The 19114-nt window shown below is 35.9% G+C and overlaps 1 protein-coding gene across 2 annotated transcripts in view; it reads left to right on the top strand.

The window, feature by feature from the left end:
- Ttn (titin) overlaps nucleotides 1–19114 on the top strand; it is a 278254-nt gene that overhangs the window by 124951 nt on the left and 134189 nt on the right. For both annotated transcript variants that reach the window (XM_017794905.1, XM_017794904.1), the window contains 32 exons: nucleotides 58–141; nucleotides 348–431; nucleotides 1137–1217; nucleotides 1493–1702; nucleotides 2662–2739; nucleotides 2934–3008; nucleotides 3218–3310; nucleotides 3998–4075; nucleotides 4269–4502; nucleotides 4717–4800; nucleotides 4970–5047; nucleotides 5530–5613; nucleotides 5860–5943; nucleotides 6139–6222; nucleotides 6417–6695; nucleotides 6966–7043; nucleotides 8299–8373; nucleotides 8534–8617; nucleotides 9086–9160; nucleotides 9787–9906; nucleotides 10504–10581; nucleotides 11891–11959; nucleotides 12100–12189; nucleotides 12326–12622; nucleotides 13399–13479; nucleotides 14242–14319; nucleotides 14790–14873; nucleotides 15017–15091; nucleotides 16789–16872; nucleotides 16983–17066; nucleotides 17186–17269; nucleotides 18790–18873. In XM_017794905.1, the coding sequence (XP_017650394.1) occupies nucleotides 58–141; nucleotides 348–431; nucleotides 1137–1217; nucleotides 1493–1702; nucleotides 2662–2739; nucleotides 2934–3008; nucleotides 3218–3310; nucleotides 3998–4075; nucleotides 4269–4502; nucleotides 4717–4800; nucleotides 4970–5047; nucleotides 5530–5613; nucleotides 5860–5943; nucleotides 6139–6222; nucleotides 6417–6695; nucleotides 6966–7043; nucleotides 8299–8373; nucleotides 8534–8617; nucleotides 9086–9160; nucleotides 9787–9906; nucleotides 10504–10581; nucleotides 11891–11959; nucleotides 12100–12189; nucleotides 12326–12622; nucleotides 13399–13479; nucleotides 14242–14319; nucleotides 14790–14873; nucleotides 15017–15091; nucleotides 16789–16872; nucleotides 16983–17066; nucleotides 17186–17269; nucleotides 18790–18873 (3330 nt within the window). The remainder of the gene's footprint in view (nucleotides 1–57; nucleotides 142–347; nucleotides 432–1136; nucleotides 1218–1492; nucleotides 1703–2661; nucleotides 2740–2933; nucleotides 3009–3217; nucleotides 3311–3997; nucleotides 4076–4268; nucleotides 4503–4716; nucleotides 4801–4969; nucleotides 5048–5529; nucleotides 5614–5859; nucleotides 5944–6138; nucleotides 6223–6416; nucleotides 6696–6965; nucleotides 7044–8298; nucleotides 8374–8533; nucleotides 8618–9085; nucleotides 9161–9786; nucleotides 9907–10503; nucleotides 10582–11890; nucleotides 11960–12099; nucleotides 12190–12325; nucleotides 12623–13398; nucleotides 13480–14241; nucleotides 14320–14789; nucleotides 14874–15016; nucleotides 15092–16788; nucleotides 16873–16982; nucleotides 17067–17185; nucleotides 17270–18789; nucleotides 18874–19114) is intronic.

Here is a 19114-nt window from a genome sequence, read left to right as displayed (position 1 = left end):
ATATATCATTTCCGCTCCAAATGATATAGCACCCTAATCTTAAAATTATCTTTCAAGTGACTGAGAGGCACATGAAAATTACTCAGGAAGAAAAAGTTGTTATGGCTGTAACTAAAAAAGAAGAACCTCCAAGAGCAAGAGGTACCTCAGCCTTCCTATGTGTCTGCCTTCCTTATCTTTTCCACTTCATAATACACTGCTTATGGGCACAGGGGTGGGAGGTTATTGTCTTCCTTTAAAACCGTGTCAAATGTTTGAAATTTTATGTTTGGGTTACTACTGTATGATCACCTTTTTGTGGTTTGAATGAGGAAACCAATTCCTTAAAGTGAAATCTGTCTTTAAAGTGCCAGAGAAGCCTAAGAAAGTTGCCCCAGAAGAAAGATTTCCAAAACTCAAACCTAGAAGAGAGGAGGAACCACCAGCCAAAGGTACACCCACTCTTTAAAGAAATGAAAGCAAGCATCTAGGTGTTAGAACTAATCTAGTAGCACAGGAATCATTGGAGAAAATAGTTCAAATACAGATTATAAAGTAAATAAAATGAGTAGGCTGTTCCGTATTACTTCATAACTAAACATGTGAGCTCCAGAAAGTACTTCCCCCCAAAGACATTGTAAATTACCCAAAATATACATAGTTTGCTTTAAGATGTATTCGACATCTCATGTGTCTGTTTGTTCCATATATTAAACTCATCTGTCTTAATGTTTGTTTTATGTGGCAATCTTTGATGAAATTTTTAATTTTTTAATCTTCAGTTTTCTACATTGTGCCAATAGGACTTGTGAAAACACCTTAGAATTATTGTGTAATGTGTGTAATCCAAATTTCTCTCTGATGTTGCATTTCATTTGGTAGTAGTTTTACTGCTTGTCTTTTTCAAATGTCTTGTAAATTCTACTTGATCATGAATTTCTTTAGCATCTTGGAAGCATTAAACAACTTAGAGAGATGTATTCATAGGTTTATGATATAACATCCATTTGGGGCCTATTGATTTTTCTTGCCACTTAAGTGGAAAGTTTCAAAGAGCATCATGTTTGATTTTGTTCTTGGGTTTTTCAAACATTTCTCTTAACACAAATTTATTTCCAGACTCTTGCAATTTACTTTTAATAATTGCTCTTTTAAAGTGACTGAACTCAGAAAACAAGCTGTTAAAGAAGAAAAAGTATCCATTGAAGTTCCAAAGAAAGAACCTCATCTCACCAAAGGTAAATTGTGCTTTTGTTAAATAATTGAAAGCATGAAGCTCTGTGTCTCTTTGCTAGTTACCAATTTGACACCTATACTTGCCTGGCTATGGCTGACTAAAGTCAAAGATGTGAACATTTGACCTCATAGTTAGTAAATGTACAATTTATGATGCTTTGACCAGCAACAGGCAATCAGATAGCCAGTGCATGAAACCATCATAAAGGAATGAGATCAAAATATTGTCACTACATACACTTTAAATAAAAGCTGCCTGGTATCAATATTATTCTAGAAGTTACTGTGACAGAAGAGAAAAAATGGTCTTACACCAGAGAAGAGGAGACTGTTTCAGAATACCGGGAGGAAGACTATGAAGATTATGAAGAATATGAGGATTATAAGGAATTTGGGGAGTATGAGGCTGCCGAAGAATATGAAGAGTATGCAGAGCGCACAGCTGAGCGTTATGAAGAGGATAGGGAGTACGAAGAATACATCACAGGTAGGATCCCAGCTGCAAAACCAAGACCACATTAGATGTGCACAGACTCCACCAGAACAGGATCAAAATCGGGACACCCCTTGGGGCTGGAGAGATGGCTCAGTGGTTAAGAACACTGGTTGTTCTTGCAGAAAACCTGGATTCGAATCCCAGCACCCACATGGCAGTTAACAACAGTCCGTAACTCCAGTCCCAGGGGATCACACAGCCTCATCTGACCTCCGTGGGCATTGCATGACATGGGTGCTCTTACCTACATACAGGCAATATGCCATACACATAAAAATAATAAATAAAAATTTTTTTTAATCGGGATACTCAAGGAATCTTGGGAAGAAAATTACATCACTTAGTAAATTCAAAATATTTGTTTTCTTTAATTAGTTCTAGGAAAAACAATCTCTGTAAATCTTAAGGTTATTGTAAGCTTCACTACCCTGAGGGCCCCCAGGAACGAAATATAACACTGATTGCTTTTAGGGTAACAATGAAGGGACTGTGCTCTTACCTAATGAAGATCACATGTGTAAGCACATAGCTCTGACTCCAATTTCCTTATTTTACTCAATAAATTCTAACTAGAGTTTTAAAATGAATCAGTATCCTTTCACTTACTCGGTTGTTTGTTTGAGAACATTCTGCATAGTTTTATAGATGGAATTAAACACCAGTGCTCAGGGTAGAGACATTTCAGCCATCATTTGTCTGAAATGAAATGAGAATTTATGAGTTATAATCACCTGGTTGAAGTAAATGGCAAAGAGGAAAGGGAAATATAAACTTGCTGAGAGCCTCCCAGAGTATATTCTACTTGGACCTCTAATTCTTACATCTAGAGACTGTAGATGCCCTGTGGACATATTAAGAACTATTATTTTAATATCTCGATTCCATTTAAGAAGTATTTTTCATTTGTGCTCTACAGTCTAACATTAAACACTTTGTATATACTTTTAAAGAACCTGAGAAGCCTCTTCCAGTGAAACCTGCCCAAGAAGAACCAGTTCCTGCAAAACCCAAGGCCCCACCAAAAAAAGGTAGGGCAAGGACAACATTATCACTTATGAATCCTTTGGTTTTCCTACGTGTCTGTCTGCTGTGCACATGTCGGAGTGGCTGTGTGTAAGCTGTGTCTTTGGGACTGTTATGCTGTATGTTTCTTAACTTTTCATTCTTGTCCTTGAGAACTCTGGTTCAGGTTTTTAAATCTCTTGCTGTTGGTATTTTAAAGTGCTGAAGAAAGCTGTCCCTGAAGAAAAAGTGCCTGTGCCCATTCCTAAGAAGCTCAAACCTCTACCACCCAAAGGTACCGTCCAGAGCAACCACGTAGAGCAATGTCATTACCACTGTGCTGTCGAAATGTCAACATGACTTGCTACCTTGTCTGTTGTTCTCTGTTTTTACTGCGTAAATTGTCTTTGCCAATTCTTATGTGCCATAGGTTTTTGTGAACATTTATTTCATGACATTTATGGGATTCATTTTAATGACCTTTAATAATTAATATCTTTAAAGCACCCGAAGAACCAAAGAAAATTGTTGAAGAAAAAATACATATTTCAATTACCAAACGTGAACAACAGCAGGTGACTGAACCAGCTGCTAAAGGTATAGCAATTTCCTTCTTAGGCTGTGCTCTTTCACGTCTCTTTAGAAATTCACGTAAAGTTTTTACTTTTTTGTGCGTCTTTTAAATTAATTGTTAAGAGGGTGTTGACTGTGAAAAAGGACACCAGAATACAGGATAAGACAATGTTATGTTTCAAAAAATTATTTTTAAATATTTCTATAGCCTCTTATGCAGTGGCTGTGTCTTGCCCCATGATATATGTAAACTAGAATATTTTTATTTGAAATCAGTGACCATTTGGCATATTCCTGATTCAGCTAAACTGATGTGATGATACGCTACTGTTCACTGAAATTTGATAACTATTGATTCTACACCAATACCCAAGTTTTTCTGATTTATATTAAGAAACTTCCTTGTAATTTCAGAAAGCATATTTATCCGGAAGTAAGTCTGGCTTTTTTTAAAGGATGTTTCCTATGAGCAGAAGCATTTGGACACAAATATCATTCGTATTTGGGCTCTGCTACTGAAAACTTATTCAAGCACTTCTGTACATTTCTATTTCTATGAGATTCATAATTTTTCCCATGAAAAACAGAAAGTTTCTTATGATGAACAAATTGTATATTATATTAGAGACAGCTACAAAATAATTCTGTTTAAAGTACAGAAAGGCTAGCTAGTGTCTGACTCTAAAATTATCCTATACTTAATATTTCAAGTGCCCATGAAGCCCAAGAGAGTTGTCCCAGAAGCAAAAGTCCCTGCCCCTAAAAAAGAAGTGGCAGCTCCAGCTCGAGGTATTCCCCACTGCTGGCTTTAGTGTGTTTGCATCTTTGCTGTTTAATTCATGTTCAGTTCTATGTGTGAAGGTCTTTGCGGGAAAGTTAAAGCCTATCCTTTCCTTTATTATCAATGGGCCCTTGTCCCTCGAATGTCTTAATGTTATTGAGTAACTGGAAAACATTCAACTTAAAGATATTATCTTTAAAGTGCCAGAACTGCCAAAGAAGCGAGAACCAGAAATCACCTTCGAAGAAGAAGTTGAAACCCATGAAGAAGAATACATTGTAGAGGAAGAGGAGGAATATGTTCATGAAGAAGAAGCATACATTCATGAAGAAGAGTACATTCATGAAGAGTACATTCATGAAGAAGAAGAGTACGTTCACGAAGAGGAGGAGCTGATAACTGAGGAAGAAGTGGTTCCAGTGACACCAGTCAAAGGTAGATGCAGCCTCCTCCGAAGGGGGATAAAGCAACGTCACTGGAGTTTGGGTGTCTGACTTGGTCAGACCTGGGGCTTGTTGGCACCAATAGCCAATTGCGCTTCTGTTAGCAGCAGACATTTTTAGATTCTAAAGTATGGTATCTGGGGTTGCTTTTCACATTTTATATCGCCTCTGCAACATTTTCAAAAACCTTAATACTATCTTTAAAGTGCCTGAGGTACCCAAGAAACGTGCTGCAGAAGAGAAGAAACCTGTTCCTGTTCCCAAAAAGAAGGAAGCACCACCAGCAAAAGGTAGTCCACCACTCACATGACAGAAAGGCTTACTGTCTTCTAATAGTTACCTCTCTTCTGACTATAAAACCCTGTCTGTGCCATTATATATTGCTGAAAACATTAAATGTGCTTTATGTGGCTGAATTGTTACTCATAGTTAGAAACTAATTTTAAAATGTCTTTAAAGTACCTGAGATGCCTAAGAAGCCAGAGGAGAAGGTTCCTGTTCCAATTCCTAAGAAAGAGAAGGCTCCACCAACAAAAGGTACAGCTCTTGCCAGTCCATCAGTGGACTACTGTAGTCATTTGCCCATTGGTATAACTTGGTGAATCATAGTAATGCTTTCCCCGAACAATATACATAGTATTAATGTCAGATCAAAACCACTCAGCCTGTCACAGAAACAGGTTACCACATATTCATCTCTAAATTTGGCCATCAAAGCATGCTTGTGCTTAATGTTTGTGTCTTCCTCTTCAATGGAAAAGTCCTGGTGAACACTAAACCCATACTATCAAAATGGCCAAAGCCTCTCACCAGGCTTTCTGTGTTATCCTCATCATTGCTCTGTGTTTATTTTTATTTTAACTTTTGCCTATTTCTATCACTTTGTTTTGTGGCTATAACTATTTTCTATCTTAAAGTGAAATTGTTGCAATATCTATGATGATTTAATTGTCTTTAAAACACTAGATTCTATGTGTTTGTGAAAAATGTGACATTAACCTTATTTGCTATCTTTAAAGTTCCTGAGGTTCCCAAGAAGCCTGTACCAGAGGAAAAAGTGCCCACACCTGTTCCTAAAAAGGTAGAAGCCCCACCAGCCAAAGGTATGTGAACATGCAATGTCACACATTTTTATTTTATATTTATATGAGAATAAAAAGTGCTTCAATCATATTTCTTTAGGGATACAAATCTTTAATGTCATTTCTTTAAGAAAAAATTTATCTTTAAAATAAAATGCTTCTTGGCGTTTCTTTGTTTGCTTTTTATGTCTTAACTTTTCTGAGACTATGCCTGGACTCAATATTTTTATGTTGTATAAAATGTTTCCCTAAATCATTTCTTTAAAGTCCCGGAGGTACCCAAGAAGCCTGTGCCCGAGAAGAAGGTGCCAGTTCCTGCCCCTAAGAAACCAGAGGCTCCACCTGCAAAAGGTATATCTTTTCCTCATTCAAATTACAAAGGGGGGCTCACATTTATGTGCATTCAACAGGAAAATGTCCCTATACTAATACATGTTTTTGAAAGTGTCTTATAAAAAATGTGTTCCATATTTTATGATTCTTTATCATATCTATGGCTGTAAGACATTGTAAAAGGACACATTCTTAAAGACAGTATCTTTAAAGTGCCAGAGGTGCCCAAGAAGCTCATCACAGAAGAAAAGAAACCAACACCTATTCTGAAAAAGATGGCGGCTCCGCCACCCACAGGTACATTAATCTCTGTCAGAACCAGGCAATTTAACTGCTGTTACATTGCTTCCCTAATTACAGATGCTTGATGCTGTGTGTTAGTGGTAACTGCTGATTTATGATCACAGAATCCTTACTTTTCTGTGTTGTCCCACTGTCGTAAATATTTTACATAAAATAACGCCTGTGCAATTGAATAAATATCTTTAAAGTGCCAAAGAAAAGGGAAGCAGTCCCAGTTCCTGTAGCTCTACCTCAGGAAGAGGATGTTCCATTTGAGGAAGAAATTGCTCCTGAAGAGGAAGTTCTACCTGAGGAAGAGGAAATACTAGCTGAGGAAGAGGAAGTTCTACCTGAAGAAGTTCCTCCTGAGGAGGAGGAGGAAGCTCCTCCCGAAGAGGAAGAATTTGTACCTGAGGAAGAAGAAATTGTACCTGAGGAAGAGGAAGTTCTTCCAGAAGTTAAACCCAAAGTGCCAGTACCTGCTCCAGGTACACCAGTTCTTCTCAGAATCAAGGCCTTTCATGTTGAATTCTGCCTTTCCATCTTTTTATTCGTCTCTAATTTTATCTATGATGCTTTATTGTGTTGTCATCAAAATCTTAGAAAACATTCCAATGTCGTCTTCTTACCATGTCTGCTTTATGTGTCTGTCTATTGTAACATTCATGCTATGTTGTGATCTCAGCCCCATGTGCCTTTTCATTATATATACAATATTGTGTGTGGTTCTTAATGTCTTTAAATGAAATGTTTTTAAGTGCCAAAGAAAACTGTGCCTGAGAAGAAAGTCCCTGTTCCTGTTCCTAAAAAAGTGGAGCCTCCACCAGCTCCCAAAGGTATTCCTCCCCAAAATGAATACGCATTCTTCACCACAGCTTTACCAGATAAGTTAGCATGGAACTGGGTTTCAGAAAAATTATACTTATAAAATGGATAGCCACACTTTTACTTCTAAAACTGTTCAGGATGCTGATAGCCATTTTTTTCCATAGATACTTTGCATAAATAGTTTTTCCAAAAAAAAGTTAAAGACAGTATTGTCATTAAATTGCCACACAAATTCTACTTGACTTTCTCTAATTTTAATAAACCACATATTTTTTTCATGTAGATATTTTATAAAGCTAAATTGTCTATAGGGAAATTTTTGCCTACAAAATGTATGAATAGACCAAGTATAGTGGCACATGCCTTTAAATCCCATCATTTGGGAGGTAGAAACAGGTGGCTCTCTCAGAATTTGAGGCCAGCGTGTTCTACATAGTGAGTTCCAGACCAGCCAGGACTATATCATGAGGGTCTGTTTCAAAAAAGAGCATGATTGAATGTTGATAAATTTCATCCTTCAGTCATTAATATAAGTGCCTTTGTGACACCAGATTGAAAAGATTGGTATATTTATCAAAACACTGAGTAACAGCTTATGGTAGCTGTAACAGCTGTAACACTGAGTAACAGCTTATGGTAGCCCAACAAGTTTTGATTTTAACCTTGACTTCGTACCTTGCTGTATTACTCTGAGAGAGGCTAACCATTATGAGCTTTAGATTTTTTTTCCTAAATGAGTCCCAATGAGTTCTCATATGAGTCCCAATAGGCTCAGGAATTATAAAGGTAAAATAAAACAAGGTATGAAAGTATTCTATTATTGAATGAAGAAAATTCAGATTTAACATCATAAATCTGATCATAGAACCTATGTATAGTATCTATGTATATATAGTACAGTACCTAGGAAATATATTTATTCCTTAAAGTACAATAATATTTCCTGGAAAAGGCTATGGCATCAACATTTAAATTAAGTGTAATGTTTCTGCCTGGCTGTATAGTCATATATTATTTTATGGATAATGATTAAACTCTCAGCAGAAATTAAGCAGATAAGATGAGAGCATCTGGCCTTAGCTAATCAACAGTTTGCTGATCCTTTGCCCTACAAATCCCAGTCACATCCCCATTTAGGTCTCCAAGTCATGTTCCATCCCTATCCTAAGTGAACATTGCATGTTTGTCTTCCCATGTGTGGACTTCTTGCTTTCTTTCTTGTTCTTCAAAATAAATTCTCATCATGAAATGATGTCTTTAAAGTGCCTGAGGTCAAGAAGAAAGTACCAGAAAAGAAAGTGGTTGTGCCCAAGAAAGAGGAGGCTCCTCCTGCCAAAGGTACATCACCTCTAATGTTCTTGCACTCCCAAAATGAGTTTCTTTTCTTCACCCATCAAATCAAAACATCCCATTCAATATTTGTTAATATGACTTATGACTTATTGTTGTGTCTATTGTCTTCTTGTTTGTGAAACTGAATTTAAAAATATCTTTAAAGTTCCTGTGGTACCTAAGAAACCTGAACCAGAAAAGAAGGTGCCTCCCCCTGGCCTTAAGAAAACAGTGGCTCCTCCTGCCAAAGGTACAGACCATTGGTCACACAGATGTTGAACTGTGGTGTCTTCCATATGGATGAGCAGCCATGTTCATACATACATGTTTAGGTTCTGTAGTCTGTCATCGACATTTGTCACTTGTGACTCTTTTGCACCCACGCTGGTGTTGTGTCTACTTTCCAGTTTATGTTAGTTTATGTGTGTTATTTCTAAAAAATAAAATGGCAGGTGTTCTGTATCTTTAAAGAGCAAGAAGTGACTAAGGAATCAGTCCCTGGAATGCTCTTCTCCAGCTGTAGAAGATAGACTCTCTTGAACAGACCCACAGCCTCTTTATTCTTTCACTAACCAGTTCTACAAAACTTCCATGTTTCGTCTTGTTTCTGTATGTTGTGATATTTACGCTCTCCTGTTGAAAACAAGAAGCTTGGTCTTTATGTATGCTTCTTCAGCTCTTGAAATTTAAGTGCCTAAAACAATCGATATCTTTTAAGTTCCTGAGGTACCAAAGAAAGTGGAAGAAAGACGAATCATTCCTCCCAAAGAAGAGGAAGTTCCACCAGCTGAAGGTAGATAACTTTCTAAGAAAACAGCTTTTCAAAGTGATCCTTGTCTTACTGTCTTACAGTTGAAGGAGGTAATGCATGTTTCACCCCTGAAAAATAGACATGTTCTAACTCTCATAGAAAGTATTATTTACCTAAAAGAAATTGGGCAGCCAGCTGATTCCTTGATTCTCATTCTGGCATATTTAGTCCTTTTATTTCTTACTATTTCAATGGAAAACATAAATGGAGCCACAAACCTCTTCATTCTTCTTTTATTAACCAATTCTGTGAAATGTCAGTGTTTTATCTTGTGTGTATATACTGTGGGAATTTCTCACCAAATGCCTTGAGTGGTGGTGGTGGAATAAACTTAGCCCAGAGAAATCTCAGGTATAGGCAACTAACCAGAACAGAAAAATCTTATTTCTACTCCTGAACTACTTCCACCTTCATAAAACTAATAATTCCAATAATTCCAACTAATAATCTGGGGTTCTTTCCAGTTCCAAACACTGTACTCAGTAGATTGTTTTCATGGATTAATGAGTCTTCACAAGCATTTAGAAGGCTGAATGGCTTTTGAAGATATCATTTTAATCTAACATTCAAGAGCTTTTAAAATGATTTACAAAACCATCTTTTTAAAGTGTTTGAGGAACCTGAAGAAGCTACTCAGGAAGAGATCCCAGAAGAACCACCTAGCATAGAGGAGGAAGAGAAGGAGGAGGAGGAGGAGGAGGAAGAGGTGGTAGTGGAGCCCCCTAGAGGTACAGAGGCTTTTCTGAATTAGATATTCAAAACACTTGGTCCTTCAGATCTTCCTCAGAATTTCTCCAATATCCAGCAGTATATTTTCTCACCGCATTAGATATCCTCTAATATCTAGCAGTGTATTTTCTCATCGCATACCAATGAGAACTGAAGCATATTTATTCCTGGTAGCTGAAGATGTGTCCCTATTTTTTCTCTAACTTTTTCTAATTCATCTGCAGTAAACCATACATGAGAAAGGGCATTTCTATCACCCTTTAATCCTTCCACCTAGATTACAAGTCCTCGTTTTCCGTTTTAATGCAGGATAAGTCTGTGTGGTGAGAGTGTGCACTTTTTGCAATAACTCAACCATTTATCCTGAAGACTTTGAAGTATTTTGCAAAATTATTATAATGTTTGCTCATAGGACTTCTAAGTGATAGACTTCATCTTCCAGAGCCCTATTCCATAGACAGAACTATCATTTAAATAGCCAGCATCTTCTTAAAACAAATCAATGTTTTGTGCTGTTTTGTTTAAATTTTGGTGCTTGGGTGTTGTTCTGTTAATTGCATGTTTTTTTTCAAAATGTCCATAACATATCTTTTAAGTGCCTGAAGTGGTTAAGAAAACAGTACCTGAAGCACCTACTCCTGTTCCTAAAAAAGTGGAGGCGCCACCCGCTAAAGGTACAGCAAATCCTGATAAATGCCTTAAATTCTCATTGATTTTTCTTTCTAGAAAGTGCTTCTTTTACTTCTTCCTGAGAGTAATTAAAGTAGCAAACTGACTAATGACAAGTAAAAACGCAGTTTATTCCATTTCTTTAGCTTTTCTGGACTGTTCACTGATGAATAATGGATCCTCACGTATGCACCATGTACATTATTTTAGAAGTCTCTTGCTTTAAATAGCTAAAAAATTTGATGTGAGACACTGGGCGTGGTGGCACACACCTTTAATCCCAACCCTCAGGAGGCAGAGTCAGGTGGATCTCCGGAAGATCAAGGCCACCCTGGTCCATAATGTGACTTCCAGGCAGGCTTTGACTAGGGAGACCCTGTCAAAAAAAAAAAAAGAAAAGAAAAAGAAAAAAGACAACAAAAAATTGATGTGAGACTATATTTCTATATTTATGTACATAATAATTAATCCTTTTATCCCTTTTCTTCCTAGATTTTATTCCATTATATAAGTAACATTTTATTATGCTTTATAATATTTACTATGTTACTCTTTTATACAAAAAAAAATCTGTTGTGATACTTGGATAGTAACAATTTTAAAAAGCTTTCTGTTGTTTTTATTATATAACCTGAAATTCAGTTATTATAAAATTACTATTTCTCATTGCTTCCTTGTTTAATTAAAGCTGCAGACAGCAATTAGAGTATACTGTCCTTATCACAACAGACTCTTCAGTAAATAAAATAGTGCCCAAAGATTGTAAGGCCTAGGTCTGAGTTAAGTACTCTAATAATCATTTCAAAAAAATTCTTTATCAAATTAAAAATAGTGTAGGTCCAGTATGGAAACCCCTATTTTAAAAATATCACAGTTTCAGGGGATTGGAAAGATAGCTCAGAGGTTAAGGGCAGAGGCTGCTCTTGCCGAGGACCTGGGTTTGAGTCCAAGTACCCACATGACAGCTAACAACCACCTGTAACTCCAGTTCCAGGAGATTCCAATATCCTTTTCTGACCTCCATAGGTATTACACAGCACTGGTGCACTTACATACATGCAGGCAATACACTCATATCCATAAAATAATAATAATAGCACAGTTTCTCTGTGGACACATGTTAGCTTCCAGGGATATTACTAACGTAAGTAAGAAGTCTGGGAAAGTATCCTCACTGACCATAAAATAGTTGTCCAACAGTACAGAAAGACTTCTTATACATTTTGATGATTGTATGTCACTTGTTTCTGATGTTTTTATTCATGTGTATTACTGAGCACTGTCAGCTAACTAAGGCACCTAATATCTTTAAAGTGCCAAAGAAAATTCCTGAGGAAAAAGTCCCTGTTCCTGCCAAGAAAAAAGAGACTCCACCAGCCAAAGGTACATCTTCTCTTTTAAACCCAAACTTCCTTTATCTTTCATTAAGCAGTCCATGTTTTATGTCCCTATGTCTTATTTTATAATTCCAATATCCAAGTTTACTCTTGATTGTCTTAAATATTAAAACTATATCTTTAAAGTGCCTGAAGTACCAAAGAAAGTCCCAGAAAAGAAAGTTCCAGAAAAGAAAGTCCCTGTGCCTAAAAAGGAAGCTGTTTCCACTACTAAAGGTATTTTTGGAAAATTCTTTGATTTCTTGGTTTTGCATGGAAGTCTTCTTTCCATCATATTTCTTACTTTTTGAATTTACATCGTTGTTTCTTCTGTGATTAAAAAAATAAATCTCTAAAGTAGGTGCTCTTTCAGGGAGAACTGTATTTGAAGAAAAAATATCAGTTGCCTACCAACAAGAGGAAATAATCAAAGAAAGAATAGAATTAGAGTTAGTGGAAGCAAAAGTGGAAGAGGCTTTTGAAAAAGAAGAGTTCCATGAAGTTCAAGAATACTTCGAAGAGGAAGAGTTCCATGAGGTTGAGGAGTTCATCAAGGTAGAAGAACGCAGGTTTCAGGAAGAACACAAAGTTGAAGAAGTCCATAGGGTAATCAAGTTCTTAGAGGCCGAAGAAGTGGAAGTCTACGAAAAACCCAAACTGCCACCTAAAGGTACAGGGAATTCTGTAAATGTTCTAGACTGTTCTATCTTGCTCTGACTTTCCTTGGGAAGCACATTGCATGTTCAGTTTGGGGCATTAGCCTCATGAACTACTTAAAGCGTGAGTTTAAGCTGTGTTACACAAAGATTGATATTGCATAGAGATTAAACATATGGACTGTACTTTCCACAGACGAAAGATTAGTGAGTGATGCAGACTTAGCTCCACAGGTCGATGTATGAATGTGCGAATTCTTTTTATGGTCTAACCAAGAATATTACATGATTATCACAGGTACCAACATAACTAGCAAGTATCAGCCACTGAAAGGCACTCCTCAGTTCTCTGAGACATTTACATGCTCAAGCCAAGCAGCACTGCTTTGTTCACATGTCGCCTGTGCACTAACTGGTAATTACTAACCAAAAGCTTTTGCCACTTTATGGGATCTTCATCAGATAAGGAAGGAAGTAAATGAAGTGTTGGTATTGGTACCACAATTCTAGTAAATTCTGAGGCTAAGCTATAGCGTACATAAGTTCTCTGCACACTAATTCCAGATTTCACATAAGCAAATGTGTGTGATATGATGCAATATGTATGTTATATAGCAACGTACCATATAGATAATAGCAAAAGCAAATCTTTCTTGAAGTAGGTATAATATAAATTCAAAAAAAATAAACCATTTTGTGAGCTTTCATTGTACTAACATATTGAAATATAAGTGCTGCTTCATAATACTTTATGAGTTTCTTCTAAATCAAAACACTAATATCTTTGAAGGACCTGAGATATCTGAGAAAGTCATCCCTCCAAAAAAACCGCCCACTAAAGTCGTTCCTCAAAAAGAGCCACCAGCTAAAGGTATTTTAGTGGTGAAACAGTGTTCGCCTAACTTTATGTACAGTAGCTCCTTGGTTGCTTTACAAGTTTGCATTCTACTTAGTGTTTTTCTTCCATGTTTTGTGTTTGGGTAATGTCTAAAATGGATTCATATCTTCAAAGTGGCTACAAGTCCAAAAAACAAAAACAGGCATTGTTCTTATACCTAAAACATCTAAACCAAAGAAACCTACTAACCAAAGTGTGACCTCAGGTACCCTTCTTTGGTACTGTTTGATTACATCTTTACTAATGTACCTATTGATGAGTCTCTGGTTTCCTATTTATTATTAATAAAATTAAGCTATTAAATATAAACATATTATAAATATGTGGTTAGTTCCCTTCCTTAATTCATTTTTGTTAACCTCTTTGAATCTCATAGCAGAAAAATATAAATGTAATAGATAATATAAGTTTATATCTTCAAAGTCTATGAAGTATGTAAGAAAGTTATCACTGAAAAAAAAAGTTGATTTATTCTACCCAAACCAGCAGAAATAACACCAAGTGTAAACATACTGTTAGTTGTTCTTGTCAGTCTAACTTGAGAAATGCTCCTGGATTTTTGCTGTCATATTTGTTATCTAGATTCAGCTCATTGTCAGTGCTATCTTGTGTGTGATAAAGCAACGTCTGTATTTCATATTGTTCTGCTTTATCTGTCTCTTATAATCTTTACGAATCATAAAAATCTTCATGAATGTTTAAATGCAAAAGAAATTATCACTGCTGTCTTTAAAGTACCTGAGGTGGCCAAGAAAACTGTGGCAGAAGAAAAAGTTCGTGTTCCTGAAGAACCCAAAGCTCCAGCAGCTAAAGGTATCTATCTACCTTTTATGATTACCACCAGCATTAAATCTAAGAGAAAAACCTTTCTTCCCTCCGTACCACAAGATGATGGTGAATGCCAGAAATTATATCCACTCTTCCTCTTGTGGCTGTCTTCTGGACACAAAGACACAAGCTAAAAAGTCATTCTTAATTTGGTCTTTTTCTTATGCAGTAATTAAACAATATTGATCCCTCAGCTTTTCTTCCAAATATAGTTCACTTTGAACCCTACCTGGTGGCACTGGAAATAAACACATTCTAAATAACCATAGAAAATGCTACTCTTCCCAAAGACTGCAGTGTGTCTAATATAAGTCACCAGCAAGACAGCTGAGACAAATAGACTGCCCTGGCTTGAAATTTCAGACACTGGACTTAGCAGATTCCACCCGTTAGTCCTGATATTTTACACCCAATGATAATATTCTTGAAAATAAGACAAGTAAATATCTTTAAAGCCCCTGAAGTAACCAAGAAAATTGTTCCAGAAGAAAAAGTTCATGAAGCTGTTCCTAAAAAGCCTGCAGTTCCACCACCTAAAGGTATACACTGTACTAATCACAGCGTGAAACAACTCTTTATTTTTTCATTGTGTAGCATGAACAAATATTTCATTAAATCTTTGTGTCTTATATTTTATAGTCAGTGTAGCATATTTCTTATTAATATACTAATATCTTTAAAGTTCCCGAGGCACCTAAGAAAATTATCCAAGAAGAAAAATTACCTATTGTTCTTCCTGAAGACACAGAGATATACAGTGAGTGTAGAAAAATGGTGGTTTTCTTTTGTTTCATCTGTGTTCTTAAATTCACTGTCTACATAATATTCAAATGTAAATATACTAATATCGTGTAAGAGCATTCATGCTAAAACTGTTAACTAAAAATCAATAATCTGAATGTCTATTTGCTTCAGAAAAGTTATTTTTTTCAATTTAAAAGCTAAATTGTGGGGTTGGGGAGATGCCTTAGCAGTTAAGAGCACTGGCTTCTCTTGCAAAGGACCCAGGTTCAATTCCCAGCACCCTCATGGTGGCTAACAACGATCCTTTGCTCCAGTTCCAGGGGAATCTGATACCCTCTTCGGACCTCCCTAGGCATTACAGTTCACGGCTGCAATAATAATAATTTAGAAAGAAACTAAATTATCAGGCCAGGCATGGTGGTGTACACCTTTAATCTCAGCATTTGGGAGGCAGAGGCAGGTGGATCTCTGTGAGTCTGAGGACCACCTGGTCTACGTAGTGAATGCCAGGCCAGCTAGGGCTACATAGTGAGACATTGTCTCAAAAAGCAAATGAAAACAAACAAACCAACAAGAACAACAACAAACAACTGAACTGCCCTGTGCTTACAAAATCATTCACTTTTCAGAAAAGTTGTTTTTCCTGTCAAATTCTTCTAACCTGCTCTGTGTATAGACATCTTTCACTTTAAAGCAATTCATTTTTTTTCAGACCATGAAGTAACTTTAACTTCATCACATTCTTTTAATTGGATTTTGTAAAATCAAAATGGAACAGCATTTTTTATTCTTCACAATAATTACAATTTTGACAATGCTGTTCAAATGACAATCATTTATAAGACCTAAGAGAAGTAGCTTTTTTTTGCTTTCCTACAAAAGTATTAAATAATCTAAATAGTAAGATAAACTAAATAGTAGAGTATCCTGAGTAGACCATTGCTCAATATTCTTAATAGTAAAAAATGTTAGCAATCCATATCATCTTCCATTTTTAACCTAAAGAACTTCTAATTAAAACTCATTTTTATACTAGTTTGGAATTAAAGCATATGATCACATCCTCCTTTGACTACCTACTCTATACTTAAATTAGTTATTGTTATCAGACAATGTTCCTTTGTAAAAGTTAAAGAAATTTTATATTCTCTCCATATGACTTATTTACCAAATAGTTAAGCATTTATTTCCCTGCAAGCACTCTACCACTGAGCTATAGTCCTGTGTCTTATTTTTCTTTTTGCTTCTAATCTCTAAATTATTTTCCCATTTATATTAAACAATGATGCCAAAAGTTAAATTTTATTTTAAAATATAGATCACTATGTGCCTACAAAAGGAAAGGACCACATGATTTTCAGCAGGTCAAATACCGAAAGAATTTTCTATTTACAAAACAACATCTCCCCTATTATTTAAGCACAAATTTATGACAATTTTACCAATAAGAAAAATGAAAAAAAATTATATAGTCTCTATATGGTAAATTCTTTAATTTTGTTATCGCGATTAAAAAGAAATTCTGAGCACCCTTTATCATCAAACTGGGAGCGAGGGTCATACCTAGTCAGCTCATGTTTGTCACTAATTTTGTGTCTATGGGTTGTTAATTTGGGTAATAAATGTCTATTACGTATCATGTTTTTCTTAATACTCTTCTTCATCTCCCTTGAAATATCAGTAATTATATAAATACTAATATCTTTAAAGTTTATGAAGCCTCCGAAGAAACAGTCATAGAAGAAAAAGTACTTGTGACTCATCCTCAAAAGGCAAAAACCAGAGTAGCAAAAGGTATATAGCACCATTGATTCACTCTGATTGAAATTTACTTGGGGACTTTCTTTAGAAACTAATATTTTTCTTCACCATTTGTAAATGTAACTGTGTTCATATCTTTCAAGCACCTGAGCCACCTAAGAAAGTTATTACAGAAGAGAAAACATATGTGACTATTTCCAAAAAGAGAGGCCCACCGGCACCTACAGGTATATTTCAACTACTTCAAACTCTGATGGATATCTTTGGCATTAAGATCCTCAAGATGCATACTATGTAATTGATGGTTTTACAATTTCTAAGTGTAATCCTACTAATATCTTTAAAGAACCTGAAACAACCAGAGAAGTTTTCCCAGAGGTAGAGTCACCTGAGGCTGCTCCTGAAATTCCAGAATACCCCCCAACTGAAGGTAAAAATCTCTAGTCATGAAAATACAAACAAAAATGTCTCCGTCTGCAAAATGTTTAGTGTTTCACATTCAACATCTAATGCTAAAATACTAATATCTTTAAAGCATCTCTCAAGAATTCTTAAGACAAGGAACTGCCTAACGCTTACCCCAAACAAGTTGAGACCCATTCAGTGTACAAAGATAGACTATTAGAATTAAAAAGACAATCAAATTTCTAACTTAGCTAAAGTCTTTTACCATACCTGGCTTTCTTTGTGTCATGTCATTGCCTTTTCCTTTTCAATTAAAAAAAAAAAAAAACACTAATATCTTTAAAGACCTCGAAGCCATTGAGAGCATGGTTCCAGAGAAACAGACACCTGTTATCAAAAGGAGAAAAACTCTACTGCCAACAGGTACAAGCAGAAAAAGTCAACTTTCTTATATTTAAATCTGTCACTAACACACAGGAAAATACTAATCTCTTCAAAACCCTGATGATTGCCAAGGAAATCCTTTCAGAAAAATATATCCCCAAGGAAGATGCTTAGCCAGCTACCCATATATAGTAAGTCATTTGAGAGGAGATATGAAAAAAAAATCTTGACCTTATACACATGATAGTTGAGCTTTATAGTTTGTAAGAATTGCAGAGAAAGCACACATATATTTAATGCCCATATATGCTCTTTAATAGAAAATGGCTGTTACTCTTCTTTTAAAAATAAAAATAACTAGACTAGTCAGAAAAAATGAACAGGAAGCCTCTATGGCATTTATAAAACTACAGCTGACTTAACGCATGCCCTTCTAAAGCAGGAAGCAATGCTGTCATGTGACAAAGGTCATGTACCACATGAAGTGATTCAACCGTCAGTGGAATTGGAATTCCAGTATCTGCCATCATGCATGCATCGGTTATTCAGAATTGCTTTCCTGTTAAAGTGACTGGAAAAACAACCATACAAATAGACAATAATTGACTTTAAGTAAGACTTAAATGTCACAGAAATATTTTACAGGAAATCCTGACTTGAAAATAAAATATTGAAGATAATGTGAAGTCACTTCACCTGTAATATCATCTCTGCCCACTAGATACCTTACACCTAAAGCAAATAATTCCAGATCACATTGATATTCTGTCCTGAATACCTGTTTGCCCTTCTCATGGACTATATTGAAGCATCACACATTTTTCACTTTGAATATTTTTACATAAATAAAAAGCTGAGATTTAAAAAATTGCAGTACCGTAACCTCCTCATACAATACATGATATTCTATAATTTTTTAAAGTTCAAATATTTTGACCTTTTCGGTTGTTCTCCTCTCGCTTAGACTCTCTTTTGGGTAGGTGCTAGGAACTGAGGAGTCATAAACAAGACTAATTAGCCGATTCCTTTTCTTGAGAGTCTACAGCTCCTTGGATTCTTGAAGTGCCTAGGTAGCAGTAGAAACCAATTTGATTCACTTCATGGGATTAATGTCTCTACTGATCCTTTTAATCTCTAAGTCTAATACTAATATCTTCAAAGCACCAGAAGCTATGGAAGAAGCTGCTCCCGAAGTGAAAGCATTTGAAGATGTTTCTACAGAGCCAGAAATGCCACCCACCCAAGGTACATTCTCCAGACTGATACGGAAGAAGAAATCCTCTGACCCAGCTCTCACAACTGTTTTTTTTTTTTTACACTTCTGAACGCCTATGTGTAAATATACTAATATCTTTCAGTCATCTAAAGTTCCAGTTAGTTTCCTTTAGAAGTATCCATTCAACACAATCTTGTCTCCATTTCCATGGAGGATTCCAAGATGCCCCTACCCCATATAGATACCAAAATCAGCTGTTCAAGTTCCTTA

Source organism: Nannospalax galili, unplaced genomic scaffold (assembly GCF_000622305.1).
Source record: "Nannospalax galili isolate Female #2095 unplaced genomic scaffold, S.galili_v1.0 scaffold346, whole genome shotgun sequence".
In the NCBI taxonomy this organism is placed as follows: domain Eukaryota; kingdom Metazoa; phylum Chordata; class Mammalia; order Rodentia; family Spalacidae; genus Nannospalax; species Nannospalax galili.
The sequence above is the reverse complement of the archived record's forward strand: the minus strand, read 5'-3'. Positions and strand labels throughout refer to the sequence as shown.